We start from the raw sequence: 15000 nt of genomic DNA on the forward strand, positions 1-15000 counted from the left end.
CACTAGACATATCAAGATGTATCCATCAGTGGACCAATTGCATGCTTTTGCAGAGGACAAGAAGCCTTCAGTCAACTTCTTCACACATTAAGCACCCCCCACAGCCCAAATGGACTGATCCAATATAGAATCTTAAATTTTTTTTGCATTCGGGGGGGTAGTCGAACTATCTGCAAATTTCGGCCAATCAAAGTCGACTATACAAATCCTTAGTCGGGGACAGGCCTATATTACAGGTTGCCCGGCGTGGCGTAAGAGCCTTGACAATGTGTGTACGTCGTTTCAAAACAGAGGATTAGGCACAGAATAGACCATATAGCCGCAATGTGTAACTCTGTGGCGCTATATTGACCGTTTTTACACGGGGCCATTTTGATCTTATGTTGTGCTCGGGTTGAGATTCCTTTCCACCGCGGGGCTGTACATTCCATGCTGGGATATTAGCCTTCATGGCAACAGTTGCCACCTCATCTCTGCCTCTCCCGCTCCCTCTCATGGTCGAGGGACCACAATACATTTTATTTCACTCTTCTTGCTGTAAAGTACTGAAATAAGTGACAATAAAGGAATCTGAATCTGATCTGAATCTAATTTCGCAACAAAGAATTAAATTAAATTATATTCTATTATTCACTGGAAGGCGTGTAATGAGGTTAATATTGACTGATGGTAGGTCAATGCAACTTAATGACAAAGATCCACTATGAATGAAAACATTTGTCATATTCAATCAATAAACTAGCCTAAAGATTACCACGGTATACAGGTTCCACTCTTAAGTGTAATATACCATTAATAGAGGCGTTGCACTGAATGTTTGTGTAGTTCTCTGTCTTCCAACATGGCTGCCTGTAACATTGCAACCATTGTTTTGTGCGTGGCAGTGGAAGAGGTTGCTATGTGCAAAACAACGGTTGCTATGTGTTGATATATGAGAAACATATCAAGAAAAATATCATAATTTGGTGTCTTATTACTGGATCTTGAAGAAACGTCACAGTTGAACAGTAATATCAGGCTTCTCCAGTGTTTCAGCTACTCTACCACTGCACAGAAATGAGGCATTTTCTTTTGAAAGTGGTTACCGACGGTTACAGGCAGCCATGCTGGAGGAAAGAGAACTATGCGGCATACAGTACGCGAGGCCTGCATTGGTCATGTTGGCAGCAGACTCACTGCTCTCCTGATCGGGAGGCTCTATGTTGTAGCCGTAGCCGATGAGGGTGCGGACGGCGTTGTTCACACTGTCCCTGTTGGTCTTCTTGGTTCTCTCGTCCAGCAGGTTGTACGGCACCAGACGAGGGTTACGCTTGTTGAAGATGTCCTGAGGGGAGGAAGAGGGGGAAAAAACGCCATCATTACATTTTGATCACGGTGATATTAATGGCTTCTCTTGTGTGATGTATAAAACTATTTATTTAAGGAGAGTGTTGAATTTAGATCATGGAGTAAAATCCCATGCAAAAGCAAGGTCAAATATTAAAGGAACACGCTGACAAATATGCTTACTGTTTTCTCCAGAGTCAGACAAGAAGATAGATACTTTCCTCTGACTGGAAGCGAATACGGACTACTAGCCTAGCTTAAAACTCTGGGAGAGGTATTTTTGGTGAACAGCTAGGCTAGCTGGTCCGTATCCGCTTCCATCCACTTGTGCTAAGCTAGGCTAGCTGGTCCGTATCCACTTCCATCCACTTGTGCTAAGCTAGGCTAGCTTGCCACCAGATAGATTTGTACTGAACACACAGAGCGGAAATCGGTGTCTATCTTCTTGTCCGATTCTGACTTTAATTAAGAATGAATGACAAACTTATCAACACAGTATTTTTGTAAAATGGTAGTTAGGGCAGACAGAAAAAAGAAAAGCTCACCTGCACAATACTGTAGGTCCATCCTTGCCGTACCCGGTCCCTCGCCCAAACATTATGCCCGTTTTCTGCCAGCTTCTCCACCAGCTGGTTCTGATTGGGCGTCAGTTTGACGTGGGTGAGGTCCAGGGGGGCAGGCTTGAATCCGCTACTCATGATATACCTGGAGGACAGACATATGGTGAAAAGATTAAATTAAAGAAAAATGTATTAAATAAATTAAAATTAAGAAAGATTAAATTAAATTAAATTAAATTAAATTAAATTAAATTAAATTAAAATGTAAATTAAATTAAAGATATTGATCCCCTTGGGGGAAATTCAGGCATCATAGCAGCATGGGGGAGGGGGTACAGGTATGGGCAGGGTAATAGTAGAAAGACATAAATATAGGCAATCAAATTAGATATATACATATAGAAAAATATACAGTGTAAACAAAGGTGCAGATGAGGGTCTGTACAGTATGCCCTATCGTTTAAATTATATGTTACAATAAATATAGGCAATAAATACATACAAAATAATTATTATTATGAATTATATACTATGAGTAAAAGTAAACAGTGTAAACCAAGGTGCAGATGAGTGTCTGTACCCTAACTGTCACAATAGGAAATGTATCTGCAGGTTCCTCACAGTAAAGTCATACAGAACATGTGTCTGCAGGTTCCTCACAGTAAAGTCATACAGAACATGTGTCTGTAGGTTCCTCACAGTAAAGTCATACAGAACATGTGTCTGTAGGTTCCTCACAGTAAAGTCATACAGAACATGTATCTGCAGGTTCCTCATAGTAAAGTCATACAGAACATGTGTCTGCAGGTTCCTCACAGTAAAGTCATACAGAACATGTATCTGCAGGTTCCTCACAGTAAAGTCATACAGAACATGTATCTGCAGGTTCCTCACAGTAAAGTCATACAGAACATGTGTCTGCAGGTTCCTCACAGTAAAGTCATACAGAACATGTGTCTGCAGGTTCCTCACAGTAAAGTCATACAGAACATGTGTCTGTAGGTTCCTCACAGTAAAGTCATACAGAACATGTATATGCAGGTTCCTCACAGTAAAGTCATACAGAACATGTATCTGCAGGTTCCTCACAGTAAAGTCATACAGAACACGAGGACACTTACGTCTTGGGTAGCTTGATCTTCTTGAGGTTCTCCTCCGCTTTCTCATCTCCCATTCCAACATGGCAACCCAGAGCCAAGAGAGTCCTGTTCGGACAACAGAGAAGCATTAGAGTCTGTATCCAACATGGACCAGGCTTTCCCCAACCTGGAACAGGGTTCCTAGGAAAAGGTCCTAATGAAACCGCAATTACTGTTAACGTTGTTATGTTGACGTGAAAACTGCCACCAACAGCTTTTTGTCTGTGTAGAAATCACTGTGAATATGATACAACCTGCTGATAAACACAGCAGCTTGGTTTCTGCTCCCTAAAATACAATAGAAAGCTAAATATAAACTGCATAATTTACTTATGTAAGTAATGTATAATATTGGTAAGAATGTTTATATATATGTTTCTTCTTCATGTTGTGGACCTCAGGAAGAGTAGCTGCTGCCGTGTGTGGAAGCTAACGGGATCTTAATAAACAATAAACAATCTCACTCCAGCCCTTCAACAGAACCTCATTCACTCACTTTAGAGTTTCTCCAGACATCTGCAGGTTGTAGTTCTTCTCTGGGTCCGGGAGACTTTGGAAGTCCACCAGACAGGGGTGGAGCTTCTTGTTGTCATCCCTGAACTGTGGGAGAAGATAAAGGTGGGTTATTCCAGATGCCACAAATTCAAAGTTCACTTATTTTCAGTACTTTATTTTCACAGATGAGAAACTTGGCTTGCCGTAAGCAGTCAAATAACTCTTGTAAATCTGTGCAGAGTCACACCACCCCCAATGCAGTTAGTGGCACTGCATCACTGTGATGCAATATACAAAAATAGCATAGGTGCATAAAAGATATACAGACAACACAACACAATATTTGAGGTCATTACTGAACTGCACAAATGAAGTTCCGAAAGGAAAATAAAGTAATTTGAAGTTGAAGTGCAAATTCGATTCATGTGTAAATTAAGCAGGTTTTAATTTAATTTAGATGCCTAATGCACTTGAACCAGAGTACTCTAAATCTAGTGAAGGGGGTCATCAGTATGCACTTGCAGTGGTGGAAAGTAACTAAGTACTTTTAATCAAGCACTGTACTTAAGCACAATTTCGAGCTACTTGTACTTTACGTGAGTATTTTTTCATTTTAGGGAACTTCATACTTTTACTCCACTACATTTCAAAGGAAATATTGTACTTTTTACTGGTTACTTTGAAGAAAGAGATTTTGCATAGAAAACATGGCAAAAATGACTCCACTACTCACCACGCCGTAGGTCCAGCCCTGCTCGATGCGGGTGCAGGCCCACAGCTCGTGGATGTTCTCCGCCAGCTTCTCGCGGATGCGCTCCAAGTGTGGCGGCAACACGATCTGTAAAGCAAGTGCAGAAGTCAAGACGCCTGTACGGAAATACGGCCAAAATCTCATCTGATCACGGACACGGATTACAGCCGGTGCACATGTTCACGCCGACATTATGGGAAATGCGCTCACCGTCTTCTCCAGAGTCAGACAAGAAGATAGACACCAATTTCCTTTCAGTGGGAAGCTATCCGACTGCAAGCTAGCCTAGCTTAGCACAACATTTATAGAAGCGGATAGGGACAAGCTGGCCTAGCTGTTGGCCAAAAACACCTTTCCTAGTTTTAAGCTAGGCTAGTGGTCTGTATCAACTTCTATTAATTTGTGCTAAGCTAGGCTAGCTTGCAGCTGGGTAGCTTTCTACTGAACGCACAGAGAGGAAATTGGTATCTATCTTCTAGTCTGACTCTGGAGAAGACACTCAGCACTGTGTTCCATGATGTCACTGTGCTCCAATCAGGTGAGAACTGAACAGACGACGGGGTGTCGTGGTGGTTCCTGGTCGCACCTGAACAGTGTCCACCGGGCAGGGGGTGAAGGAGGTGTGGGTGAGGGACTGAGTGGGACCCAGCAGGTTGCGGACTCCATTGAAGTCGTGCTTGTACTCCTTGATGGGCTCGATGCGCATCCTGTCTTTAGGCAGAAGGGCCTCGAAGCAGGGGGCGTAGCCGGGCGGGGGCAGGAACTTGAAGTCTCCGTGGCGACCGCCCAGCAGGAAGCGAGCTCTGGGGTGACAAAGAAAGCTGGGTCTTTATCCGTGTGACAGAGGGCACTTTATGGACCACTAAAGTCTATAATAATAACAACGCGGTCTTACTCTAAAATAAAACAGCATTGATTCCATCTATCTGCCAGGTCTCTGGCCAGTGCTATAGTACTTACTTACTACATCAATTAGTTCACCATTGACTCCTGTCAGCAACAGGGCCCATTAGATACACAACCGTTGCGTGTTGAGGTTCTCCAACTGGAGGAGTGACCCATAGAGATATACAGTACCTGAGTGGGCCCATAGAGATATACAGTACCTGTTTACCGCCCTGATCAGTAAGCTACCTCCTGATACTACATCAAGTTTGGAACCTATGGAACCCGTTCTAGTGACTGTTCCTTATGGTCCAGTTTGCTCGGAACAGGGTCAATCTGCATTTTGCTATGATGCCCCTCTAGCTCATGGAATGAACTCCAACAGTCCTTAAAGCGTGAGATGTTTCCCTCTGTTGCAGAGTTTAAAAGCTTGATCTCCAACCTTTGTCAATCAAGTTGTATGTGTTTTAATTGATTGTTGATTGTATATATGCTGTGTGATTTTATATGCCTTTTTTTTTGCTTAACTCTGTATGTTTTGCTTAACTCTGTATGTACACTCGACGACGTGACTGTAAATGAGGGAAACCTCAGTTGCCTTTCGAGTTTAAATAAAGGTTTGAAATTAGGGATGCTCGATATTGGCTTTTTTACCGATACCGATATACCGATATTGTCCAACTCTTAATTTCCGATACCGATATCAACCGATATCAACCGATACCGATGCAGGGTTTCCCCCCCCCCAAAAAAACTGAATAATTTCAGGTAATTAACATTACATATCTCTCACAACATTATGCATACTTTGACAATAAATAAAATAATAATTTGTTCTTACTTGCTTGCCTGGGTAAATAAAGGTTAAATAAATGTAAAAAAAAAAAAGATTTCGGTAGGCCGATAATATCAGACATCCCTATTTGAAATTTTATTAAATAAAATCTCTACGTATGGACCCTCCAGACAGGGCCGGACTGGGGAAATAATTCATACCGGGAGATATAGCGCGAAATATAGCCCCAATCAGGCCACTTTTTAAGCGGGGGGTCTGGGGGTCCCCCACCACGAATTTTTTTTTTACAAAGACTTAATTTCCTGCATTCTGGTGAATTTTAGTGCACGTGAATCACAAACTAATGAGCCAACAATTGCTTAGTACAATGTACTGTTATGGACCTCAAATAAAACTGTTGTGGCACTAGCAATGCTACTCTCTCCACCTTCAAAAAGAAAAAAGCAAGAGCACAACATATTTTTTCTATTTACTATTATAATACAGTTAACCACTCTCTCCTGTAAGGGCCTTTCTTTTTCTTTGTTTTATCCCTCTCTCCTCCACCCTTTCTCTTTCTTCCACTGTCCATCTTGACATCAACGTTAATTGACTTTCGCTCTCTGATCTCTCCCGAGTCCCTCACTACCTGGCTCACTGCCTGGCTGTTATTCTGCGTCTGAGTGCCGTCTGCCATTCCATTCGCCGCCTCCGCTGTCAATCAGTTGTATCGCCTGGTCCCGCCTCCACCAATCACAAGCGGCAGCACGGGTCCATTGTGTGTGTGTGTCCGCGTGAGGGAGAGAGTCAGATAGTTCTCCAACTCTGTCGCAGACAGTGAAATCCTGGTTGTTCCCCCCATAGATATATATAGAACACTAGATAGCTTGCCCGCGCTGCCGGCCAATGGAGAGCGACGTCACTGAACCGCCGCCATCTTGCTCCAGTTAGTCTTGAGTGAGAGTGAGTGAGCTGCACAGACAAAAATACTCATAACTCGCTGAAATATTGACGGATTTACAAACGGTTTGGTTTATTACAAGCATTATTAACGTGGCTATGATTCAAGCGGTTTGTAAAAAAAAACATCTTTAAATTTTTTTTTTTTATAAGTATGCAGTATGCAGTATCATAACTACATATTTGATGTTTATAGCAAACCAACCCGTTTGTAAATCCGTCAATATTTCAGCGAGTTATGAGTATTTTTGTCTGTGCAGCTCACTCACTCTCACTCAAGGCTAACTGGAGCAAGATGGCGGCGGTTCAGTGACGCTGGTGACTCCGCCTTAAGCTATCTAGTGTTCTATAGATATCTATGGTTCCCCCACACACCTAGGTTATCTAACTATCGCGCCGCGCCGCCGCCACAACTAGAAACAATGGCCTGGCAAAAAAATTAATAAAAAATTATATTTTTTTTTTTTTTTTTTTTTTTTTTTATATATAATTTTTTTTTTTTAATCTGTGCAGGCCAGGCCACCGGGAAAACTCCCGGTGCTCCCGATGGCCAGTCCGGGCCTGCCTCCAGATAGTGGTGAGGTGATTCATAAGGATTCAGAGACAACATAAATAATATAAAAAAGTTATATTTCTGATACATATATATTTTTTATCTTTGTGATAAAGTCTTTGTTCTAGTGAAGTAATGAATATTTAGAGCCTCAAGCCTCCACTCAAAAGTTAACCAAGTGAACCAGCCTGTGAAGAGAAAATAGAAACGCTCTGTTCGTCGTCACAGTTCCCCCGGGGGGCCAGACGTCGTGAGTAAGCATCCCTTCGCAAAATATTTCAGCCCCCAGGCGCCTCATCCGCCATCTATCCCCCAAGTGGCCGCCAGGGGGCACCACAATGCACTTATCCTTCAGTTGGCCACCAGGGGGTGCCACAATGCACTTAGCCTCCAGTTGGTCGCCAGGGGGGGCGCCACAATGCACTTACTTGACTCCGGCGGAGAAGCTGATGACGGGGAAGAAGAGTCCGTCCACGTTGAAGTTCTCGAACATGCCCTGGACGGGGTGGCCATTGATGCGGAAGGAGATGCTGGGCACGCTCAGGTCCAGGCAGCAGCTGATCACGTCCTCCGCAGCCAGCGTGTGCATGCTGGGAGAGGCCACCTGTCGAGGCACGGTGCCTGGATGAGGGCAGAGGAGGGAACGGCGTCACGGAGGGCATGTGAAAGTAAAACGATTGATTGGCCACTTTTCTGGGTGCCTGTTAAGAGGTTAAACAAAGGACAAAGATCCCAATATCACAGTGGATATATATGTATAAAGATAGTGTGACAGACTACTACTCTCGGTGCATATCGCGTTAATGGGGAAAGTTGAGGACAGCTCATGACTCTTTCAGATACGAGGCGACAAGGGCACCGCTGTGCTCCGAAACACATTATTTCCAATGGCTTTCAATGCACCGTCGCAAAACACTGCTTTATCACCGCGCTTAGCAGACCGGGGGCACAACACAGCGTCTCTCCTCTGCTCATGGTCCACACGCCTCCGACAGAAACTAAAGTCAGCCGGGCAGAAAGTGTCTTCTGCTTTCTGAGCTGGGTTTTTGTGATCTTTTTCTTTTCTCCTCCCCCCTCATGAAGTAAACAACAGATGTTTCTGTGATCAATTTTAGTTTTTGAGGAAACCAACTTTGAGGTCTGTACAGATTGGTTGCTATGGTAACAGCTGCCGGCTCATTTGCCTCCGTTTAACCAAGTTTATGCTTACGAACGCATTAATGTTTTTTTGCTTTGTCATATATATATGGGGGGGGGGGGAGAAAGAAAAGAAAAGAGACTTATAATAAAACACAAGATACTTGTGCCCTAATGATAAGGATAAACGCTCAATGAAGAAACCCAATCCCCTTGCCACACGTCTACTCAGTTTATTCTGAGGACTGAAATGACTCCCAGTTTTGTGACGTATCAGATCGGGGTGTAAAAAAAACGAACAAAAAAAAACATGGATTATCCCTTTTGGTTTTACCTGACCACAGATTCAGCCCGTCGAAGCCGTAGGAGTAGAGGTCGTCCCCCACGCCGTTGCCTCCCCAGCCCTCTCCTCCCCCGGGGTAGGGGCTGTAGCCCTCGGTCAGAGCCCAGCCCACGCGCAGGTGAGAGGCCTGGGCCGTGACGTACGCCTCCACGAAGTCCACCATCACCTCGTAGTACCACTTCTTGTACTGCGTGGAGCCCTCGCACGTGCCCAGGAATATGTTGGGCCTCACGCTGGAACACAAAGCATTCACATTTAGTCATTTAGTCATTTAGTCATTTAGCAGACGCTTTTAGCATTAGCTCTGTACAACGAGTCAGCAGAAAGGGTACAACTGTGATTCAGATTGTTTAATTTGCCACATGCAACAAGTACAAAGGAATTCTTACTCGCCGTTAGGAATAAAAAGCTATTAACAATTAACTAGGGGTGTAAAGGTACGCGTATCCGTACCGAACCGTATGTTAACCATTAACCACCACCCACCGGGGGCTGTTTTTTTGACAATCTAATATCATTTTTTTTTCTTTTTTTTAAATGACAAACTGTGACCACTGAGCTGTGTTTATGTAATTTCTGTGGCATATTATTGGTTGGAAAGTCCATGACGCATTGGTGATATGCTGTATGATGTACACAAAACGGTCGTTGCGTGTCCTTTTGATCAAATACCTGGTCACGTAGTTTACAATATTGGTCTGCAGCAGGAGGTCACGTCCGGGCAGCAGGTTCTCGGTGATGAGGTTCTGGTTGGACCTCACAGCCACACCGTTACACACACAAAGAGAGCGCAAGACGTCCAACACCTGGAGGAGGGGGAGGGACAGGGGTTATGGCCCGGGAAGCAACAGTTGTGATTGGAGGATTGGGCCCGGGAACTGACCTATCTCAAACCCCGCCCCCTTTTCTTGATCCTCCAATCGCAACAGTTGTGATTGGAGGATCAAGAAAAGAGAATAAACACTCAAATCGATCAATCATAATGTTTATATTGCGCATTTCGCACACACAATCAGTGTATAATATGTAAAAAGATATACAGGATAGAATTGTGGGTATATCTACATACATATCTACAGTATCTCTGCGCAGTTCCTGACATTAACCAAACACCAGAGGTACTTGTGTGGGGGAGAGATCCACACCCAAGACGTCAAAACAAAACGACGTCTGCAGTCCCATTATCTGCATGAACGCCCCTGCGGAACGTGCATCCGCAGAAAGCAGAACAACAGGGACGGTAAATCCTCAAAGCTTAGTGAAATATTGACTGATTAGAGCCCAGCGTAGCACAGACCGCCTCTCTTAACACAACTTCATCTCCCAACACTCGCCTTGTGGTTCCTTCCATGTTTATCCAGCAGAGAGATGATTGATTTGATGTGGTTCTCTTGGATGATGTTCAGCACCTCAGGGCTCTCAATCAGCACGCAGTACAGCACCTCCAGAATGCCTGGGGGACAGCAGGGAGACAGGTGGGGGACAGTTGTTGTTGTTGTTATAGGTTTGTCTGGTGATCTGAAGTCAGATGACGCACAGGGTGCATCAGTAGCACCCTTTTAGATTACCATAGACGAACATTTATTGTCATCGCACGGCACAAGTACAGCACACCACAACAAAAGAAGTTGGAATCTAACCAGAGTGCGAGGTTAAGGCATTATGCCGGCTTTGTTCGGTGTAAAAAAGCAAAGCCGGCATAATGAGGGGTGGTCTTTACAGTGATATGGCTGGATCTGTTTAAAAAAAAAAGGGCTAGACAATACAAGTAGTCAGAATACACATCTCTTTTCCAGGTTCAACCATGCTATTCAAAAACACTTTAGTAGCTCCCAGTATTTCTTCTTCGAGCCTGTGAGCCCATATTTCTTAAATGTAATAAAGCCAGAAGCATATTGGGAGCCGCTACAGTTTTTCTTTTTGACTTGTGTCAGTGAATAAACAGACAGCGTGCCGTACCTGACGAGGCCTCCAGACGGTCCAGCTTGCTGACCAGCCAGTCCAGGTTGTCACAGAAGAGGGCACAGTTAGAACGGTTCCCTCTGATCAGAGAGGCTGGTTGGTGAGAGATATGGAGGGAGAGATAGAGAGATGGTCATTATGATGAATATGAATAAAAGACATAAGTGTCCAAACAGCTAATTGCTCAAATGCAATATAGTTCAGCAGCCAAGAGCCCCATTTGGGGGGAATAGTACACAAAATCTTGCACAAAATCTTGCACACACCTAGGGGAATCTTTAGACTTTAGCTATAGCCCTGAATTTCCCCATGGGAATCAATAAAGGAATATCTTATCTTATCTTATAGAGACATCAGAGATTCTGTCATCCCCCCACCCCCCGCCATTTATTAAAATGTCCGCCAATCATGACCATACAAGCTAAACCTTTGCTACAAGCTCAATGAGGGCTTTATAAGCTTACAAAAGGACAGGGAAAGAAACAGAATTGTTTATATGTGTGCACTTTTCAATTATTTACAGAATTGTGCCAAAAATATTCAAATAGTCTTCTCCAATTTGGCTCTATAGCTAAAACTTCTAAAAGACCTCCCCTAGATGTGATGCTTTTATCACAAAGTGCAGAATGATGTGCTTTAGCAACAAGAATTGATATATACATTAATCAAGTGTATAAAAACACAAAGACCAATGTTTTTATCTCCCAAGTTATGGGTCGAGTATCGGCATTGTGATCAGCGAGAAGGCATTGAAATGCTTTGTGAGCGGGGAGGGAGTGATCGTACCCAGCAGCTCATAGAGCAGGTTGACTATCTCCTTCCAGGACTCTGCCGCCTCCTCGCCAGCGAACTCGGAGAAGTGTGCAGCGGTGTTGTACACGTTCAGGCGGTCGATGCACTCCAGCACGATGGTGATCATGCCCTAGGCATGGCAGAGGAAACACGGTGAGAGTTAGAGAAAATACACAAGTTATGATGTGATTCAAATGTGTCCTTATGTTATTTAAATTTGTACATGTTTGCACTTGTTAAACACGTGACAAATTACAATAAAACTCACACAAACAAAAAGCTGTGTGTGAGTGTGTGTGTGTGTGTGTGTGTGCGTGTGTGTGTGTGTGTGTGTGTGTGTGTGTGTGTGTGTGTGTGTGTGTGTGTGTGTGTGTGTGTGTGTGTGTGTGTGTGTGTGTGTGTGTGATTGGAGAATTTAAAAAGATCACTAAAAACAGAATAGACCAGTGATCAGTGAAAGACAATGTGGGACTCAGATGGTTCTATGGCAGCGCTTCTCAAACTACAGGTCGCGACCCAAAGTGGGGTTGGGGGTAGGTGACAATGAATTGCAAAAAAGAATGGCAAAAAAAAATTATGTTCTGGCAACATAATTTTGGCTAAATATGCCTCGTTTGATAAATGTGTATTGATAACATAGTGCTGTAATTAAATCTTCTAATAAATATGCATGATCAAGTTCAACAACGTGTGCTTTTATTTTGATATTTATTTTGATATTCCTTAATTCCACGTTGAATTTACGTGATACATTAAGTGTGGGGTCCCCGAAAAGAAAATCCTAAATAAAATGGGGTTGTGGTATAAAAAAGTTTGAGAACCCCTGTTCTATGGAGTTGCAAATACATTTATTTTCACAGTTCTTGCAGAGATCTAGCCGGGCGGTGGATTGGAGACGAGAGGATGATGCGGGCCGCTCACCTCCTCCTGAAAGAGGTTCTGCCGGTTGCGTAGGGAGCGCAGCTTGGTCTGCTTCTCCTCGTGCTCCAGCTCGTCCTCGGGGGGACGGAAGTAGAAGATGAGGTCCTGCAGGGAGAGGATCACCCCCTCCAGAGGCAGCGACACGGACCCCGGGGCCTTGTTCTTCCCCCCGAGAGCGTCCAGACTCCTGGAGGGACACGGAGCAAAACAAATCAACATGCAGCTTCTGTTAAAAGAACACGCCAACATTAGGGGAAATTAGCTTACTGTATTCTCCAGAGAGAGAGACAGAAAGATAGATACCAGTTTCCTCTCTGTGCGTTCAGTAGAAAGCTATCTGGCTGCATGTTAGCCTAGCTTAGCACAACCGGCCATGTCCGCTTCCATTCATTGCGGAATACGGACCACTAGCCTAGCTTAAAACTCACAGAAAGGTGTCTTTGGCCGACGGCTAGGCTAGCTGGTCGGTATCCGCTTCCATTCATTTGTGCTAAGCTAGGCTAGCATACATTAATACAGCGGGAAGGGAGGGAGGCATAGCAGGGGAGACACAGGAGAGAGGGTCTGTTCTAAGGGAGATGAAGCCGGTCCGGCAGGACTTGGACAGAGGACGAGTGATCGTACTTGATGAACTGCCTGAAGAGGCCCATGGTGCTGTAGATCATACGGGACGCCTGGGACTCCTCCAACTGGGAGCGGGACACGGTCAGGGCGTCGTCCATGTGGCCCTCCTGGTGCAGGATGGCCTGAGAGACAGAAGAGAAGGTTGTTGTTGTGGATTTCATACTGTGTTTATACCCGCTGGGGTTCCCTCTTAGGTATACCTGTTCTACTGGACCTATTGGTCCCGTTGTACCTCTACTGTGATTGGTCAGGTGATAGACCTCTTGGTCCCGTTGTACCTCTACTGTGATTGGTCAGGTGATAGACCTCTTGGTCCTCTTGTACCTTTACTGTAATACGGTAGGTTACACTGAATGCCTGACACGTGCCATTGTATATTATTTCAATCAAACTTCAGTTCTGGTAGATTAACCATGACAAAAGCAGTATCGCCATCACAATGTTGTTTTTGTTATGTAATGCCTTAATAAATAAATAAATTTGCATCTGAGCTACAAGCTACACTGCTCCCCTTATAATTTTTGTATCATTGTCTCTGTGTTATGGATTTCACCTGACACTGTTTTTTTTATCAAACTATTCAATATGATGCAATGGTGTGACTCAGTATTGACGTGGTTCTCCGAGGCGGCAGGCCCTACCTTCCTCTTCACGGTGCCCAGGCGAGCAGCTTTGGCGTCTAGGGACGCGTAGGTGAGCCACAGGCCGGTAGACACGTGCTGCACGAAGCACATGGACTCCCCGTACTTGATCTCTGGGATGCCCATCCCCTCAACGTCACGCTTGTGAGCCACATCCACCTTCTCCTGCTCAGAGAGAGAGAGAGAGAGAGAGGGGGGGGAGAGAGAGAGAGAGAGAGAGAGAGAGAGAGAGAGAGAGAGAGAGAGAGAGAGAGAGAGAGAGAGAGAGAGAGAGAGAGAGAGAGAGAGAGAGAGAGATGGATTCATGGATGGGTGGATGGATGGATGGATGAATGGATGGATGGATGGATGGATGGATGGATGGATGGATGGATGGATGGATGGATGGATGGATGGATGGATGGATGGATGGATGGATGGATGGATGGATGGATGGATGGATGGATGGATGGATGGGTGGGTGGAGAAAGAAAGAAAGAGAGATAGTTAGATACTGTATTGTCACTATAATATATAGTATATTATATACTATAATCACGAGGACTGAGTGAAAAGCGAGTTCTCTGACCTTGGAAACGCGGAAGCAGAACGCAGACAGCTTGGTGTTGGCCTTCTCTGGATCCACCACCAGCAGACCCTTCTCCTCGTCCAGACACAGGTACCGGCCCGTGGTGATCTGACGGACCCGGAACGACTGGCCCCATTTCATGTGTCCGCCGCTCCAGCTGCCGGTCGGAGAGCAAGTTTAGACCAGTTCAGTTGTTGTACTTCTAAATTGTTATTTCATTTGATTTTTCGTCAGGTGGACAGCGATGCAGGAAAGACATTACTTTGCAGTTCGCACACATTTATTAAAGTTAAAAGATCTCCATTGAAACAACATTTGGATTCAAGGAGCCTGGTCGGGTCATCTGGCCTCACAACAGTGAAGTGAAACACGGCGTGGTGAGTGAGGGGAGGGAGATGGCTCCGTTTACACTGGACTCACCTGATCCTCAGAGGCTCCAACCTCCACAGGGATCGGGCCTGACTGCACACAGCCCCGCCTTCATAGTGGGCCATCCTACAGAGAGAGAGAGAGAGAGAGAGGAGGAGAGACAAGAGAGTGGTTATACAGCTATGACTAACTCTAACCC

General features: G+C 44.7%; 1 protein-coding gene across 1 annotated transcript in view; it reads right to left on the reverse strand.

The window, feature by feature from the left end:
• ryr1b (ryanodine receptor 1b (skeletal)) overlaps positions 1-15000 on the reverse strand; it is a 189273-nt gene that overhangs the window by 122351 nt on the left and 51922 nt on the right. Inside the window, 17 exon segments of the mRNA XM_084334931.1 lie at positions 1177-1324; positions 1872-2031; positions 3008-3091; positions 3522-3625; positions 4254-4358; positions 4858-5074; positions 7873-8065; positions 8916-9157; positions 9597-9730; positions 10259-10377; positions 10884-10979; positions 11673-11808; positions 12600-12786; positions 13224-13345; positions 13865-14029; positions 14433-14589; positions 14853-14927. Of these exon segments, the coding sequence (XP_084191057.1) occupies positions 1177-1324; positions 1872-2031; positions 3008-3091; positions 3522-3625; positions 4254-4358; positions 4858-5074; positions 7873-8065; positions 8916-9157; positions 9597-9730; positions 10259-10377; positions 10884-10979; positions 11673-11808; positions 12600-12786; positions 13224-13345; positions 13865-14029; positions 14433-14589; positions 14853-14927 (2444 nt within the window).

The sequence above is a fragment of the Notolepis coatsorum genome (assembly GCF_963971535.1).
Source record: "Notolepis coatsorum genome assembly, chromosome: 1".
Lineage (NCBI taxonomy): Eukaryota > Metazoa > Chordata > Actinopteri > Aulopiformes > Paralepididae > Notolepis > Notolepis coatsorum.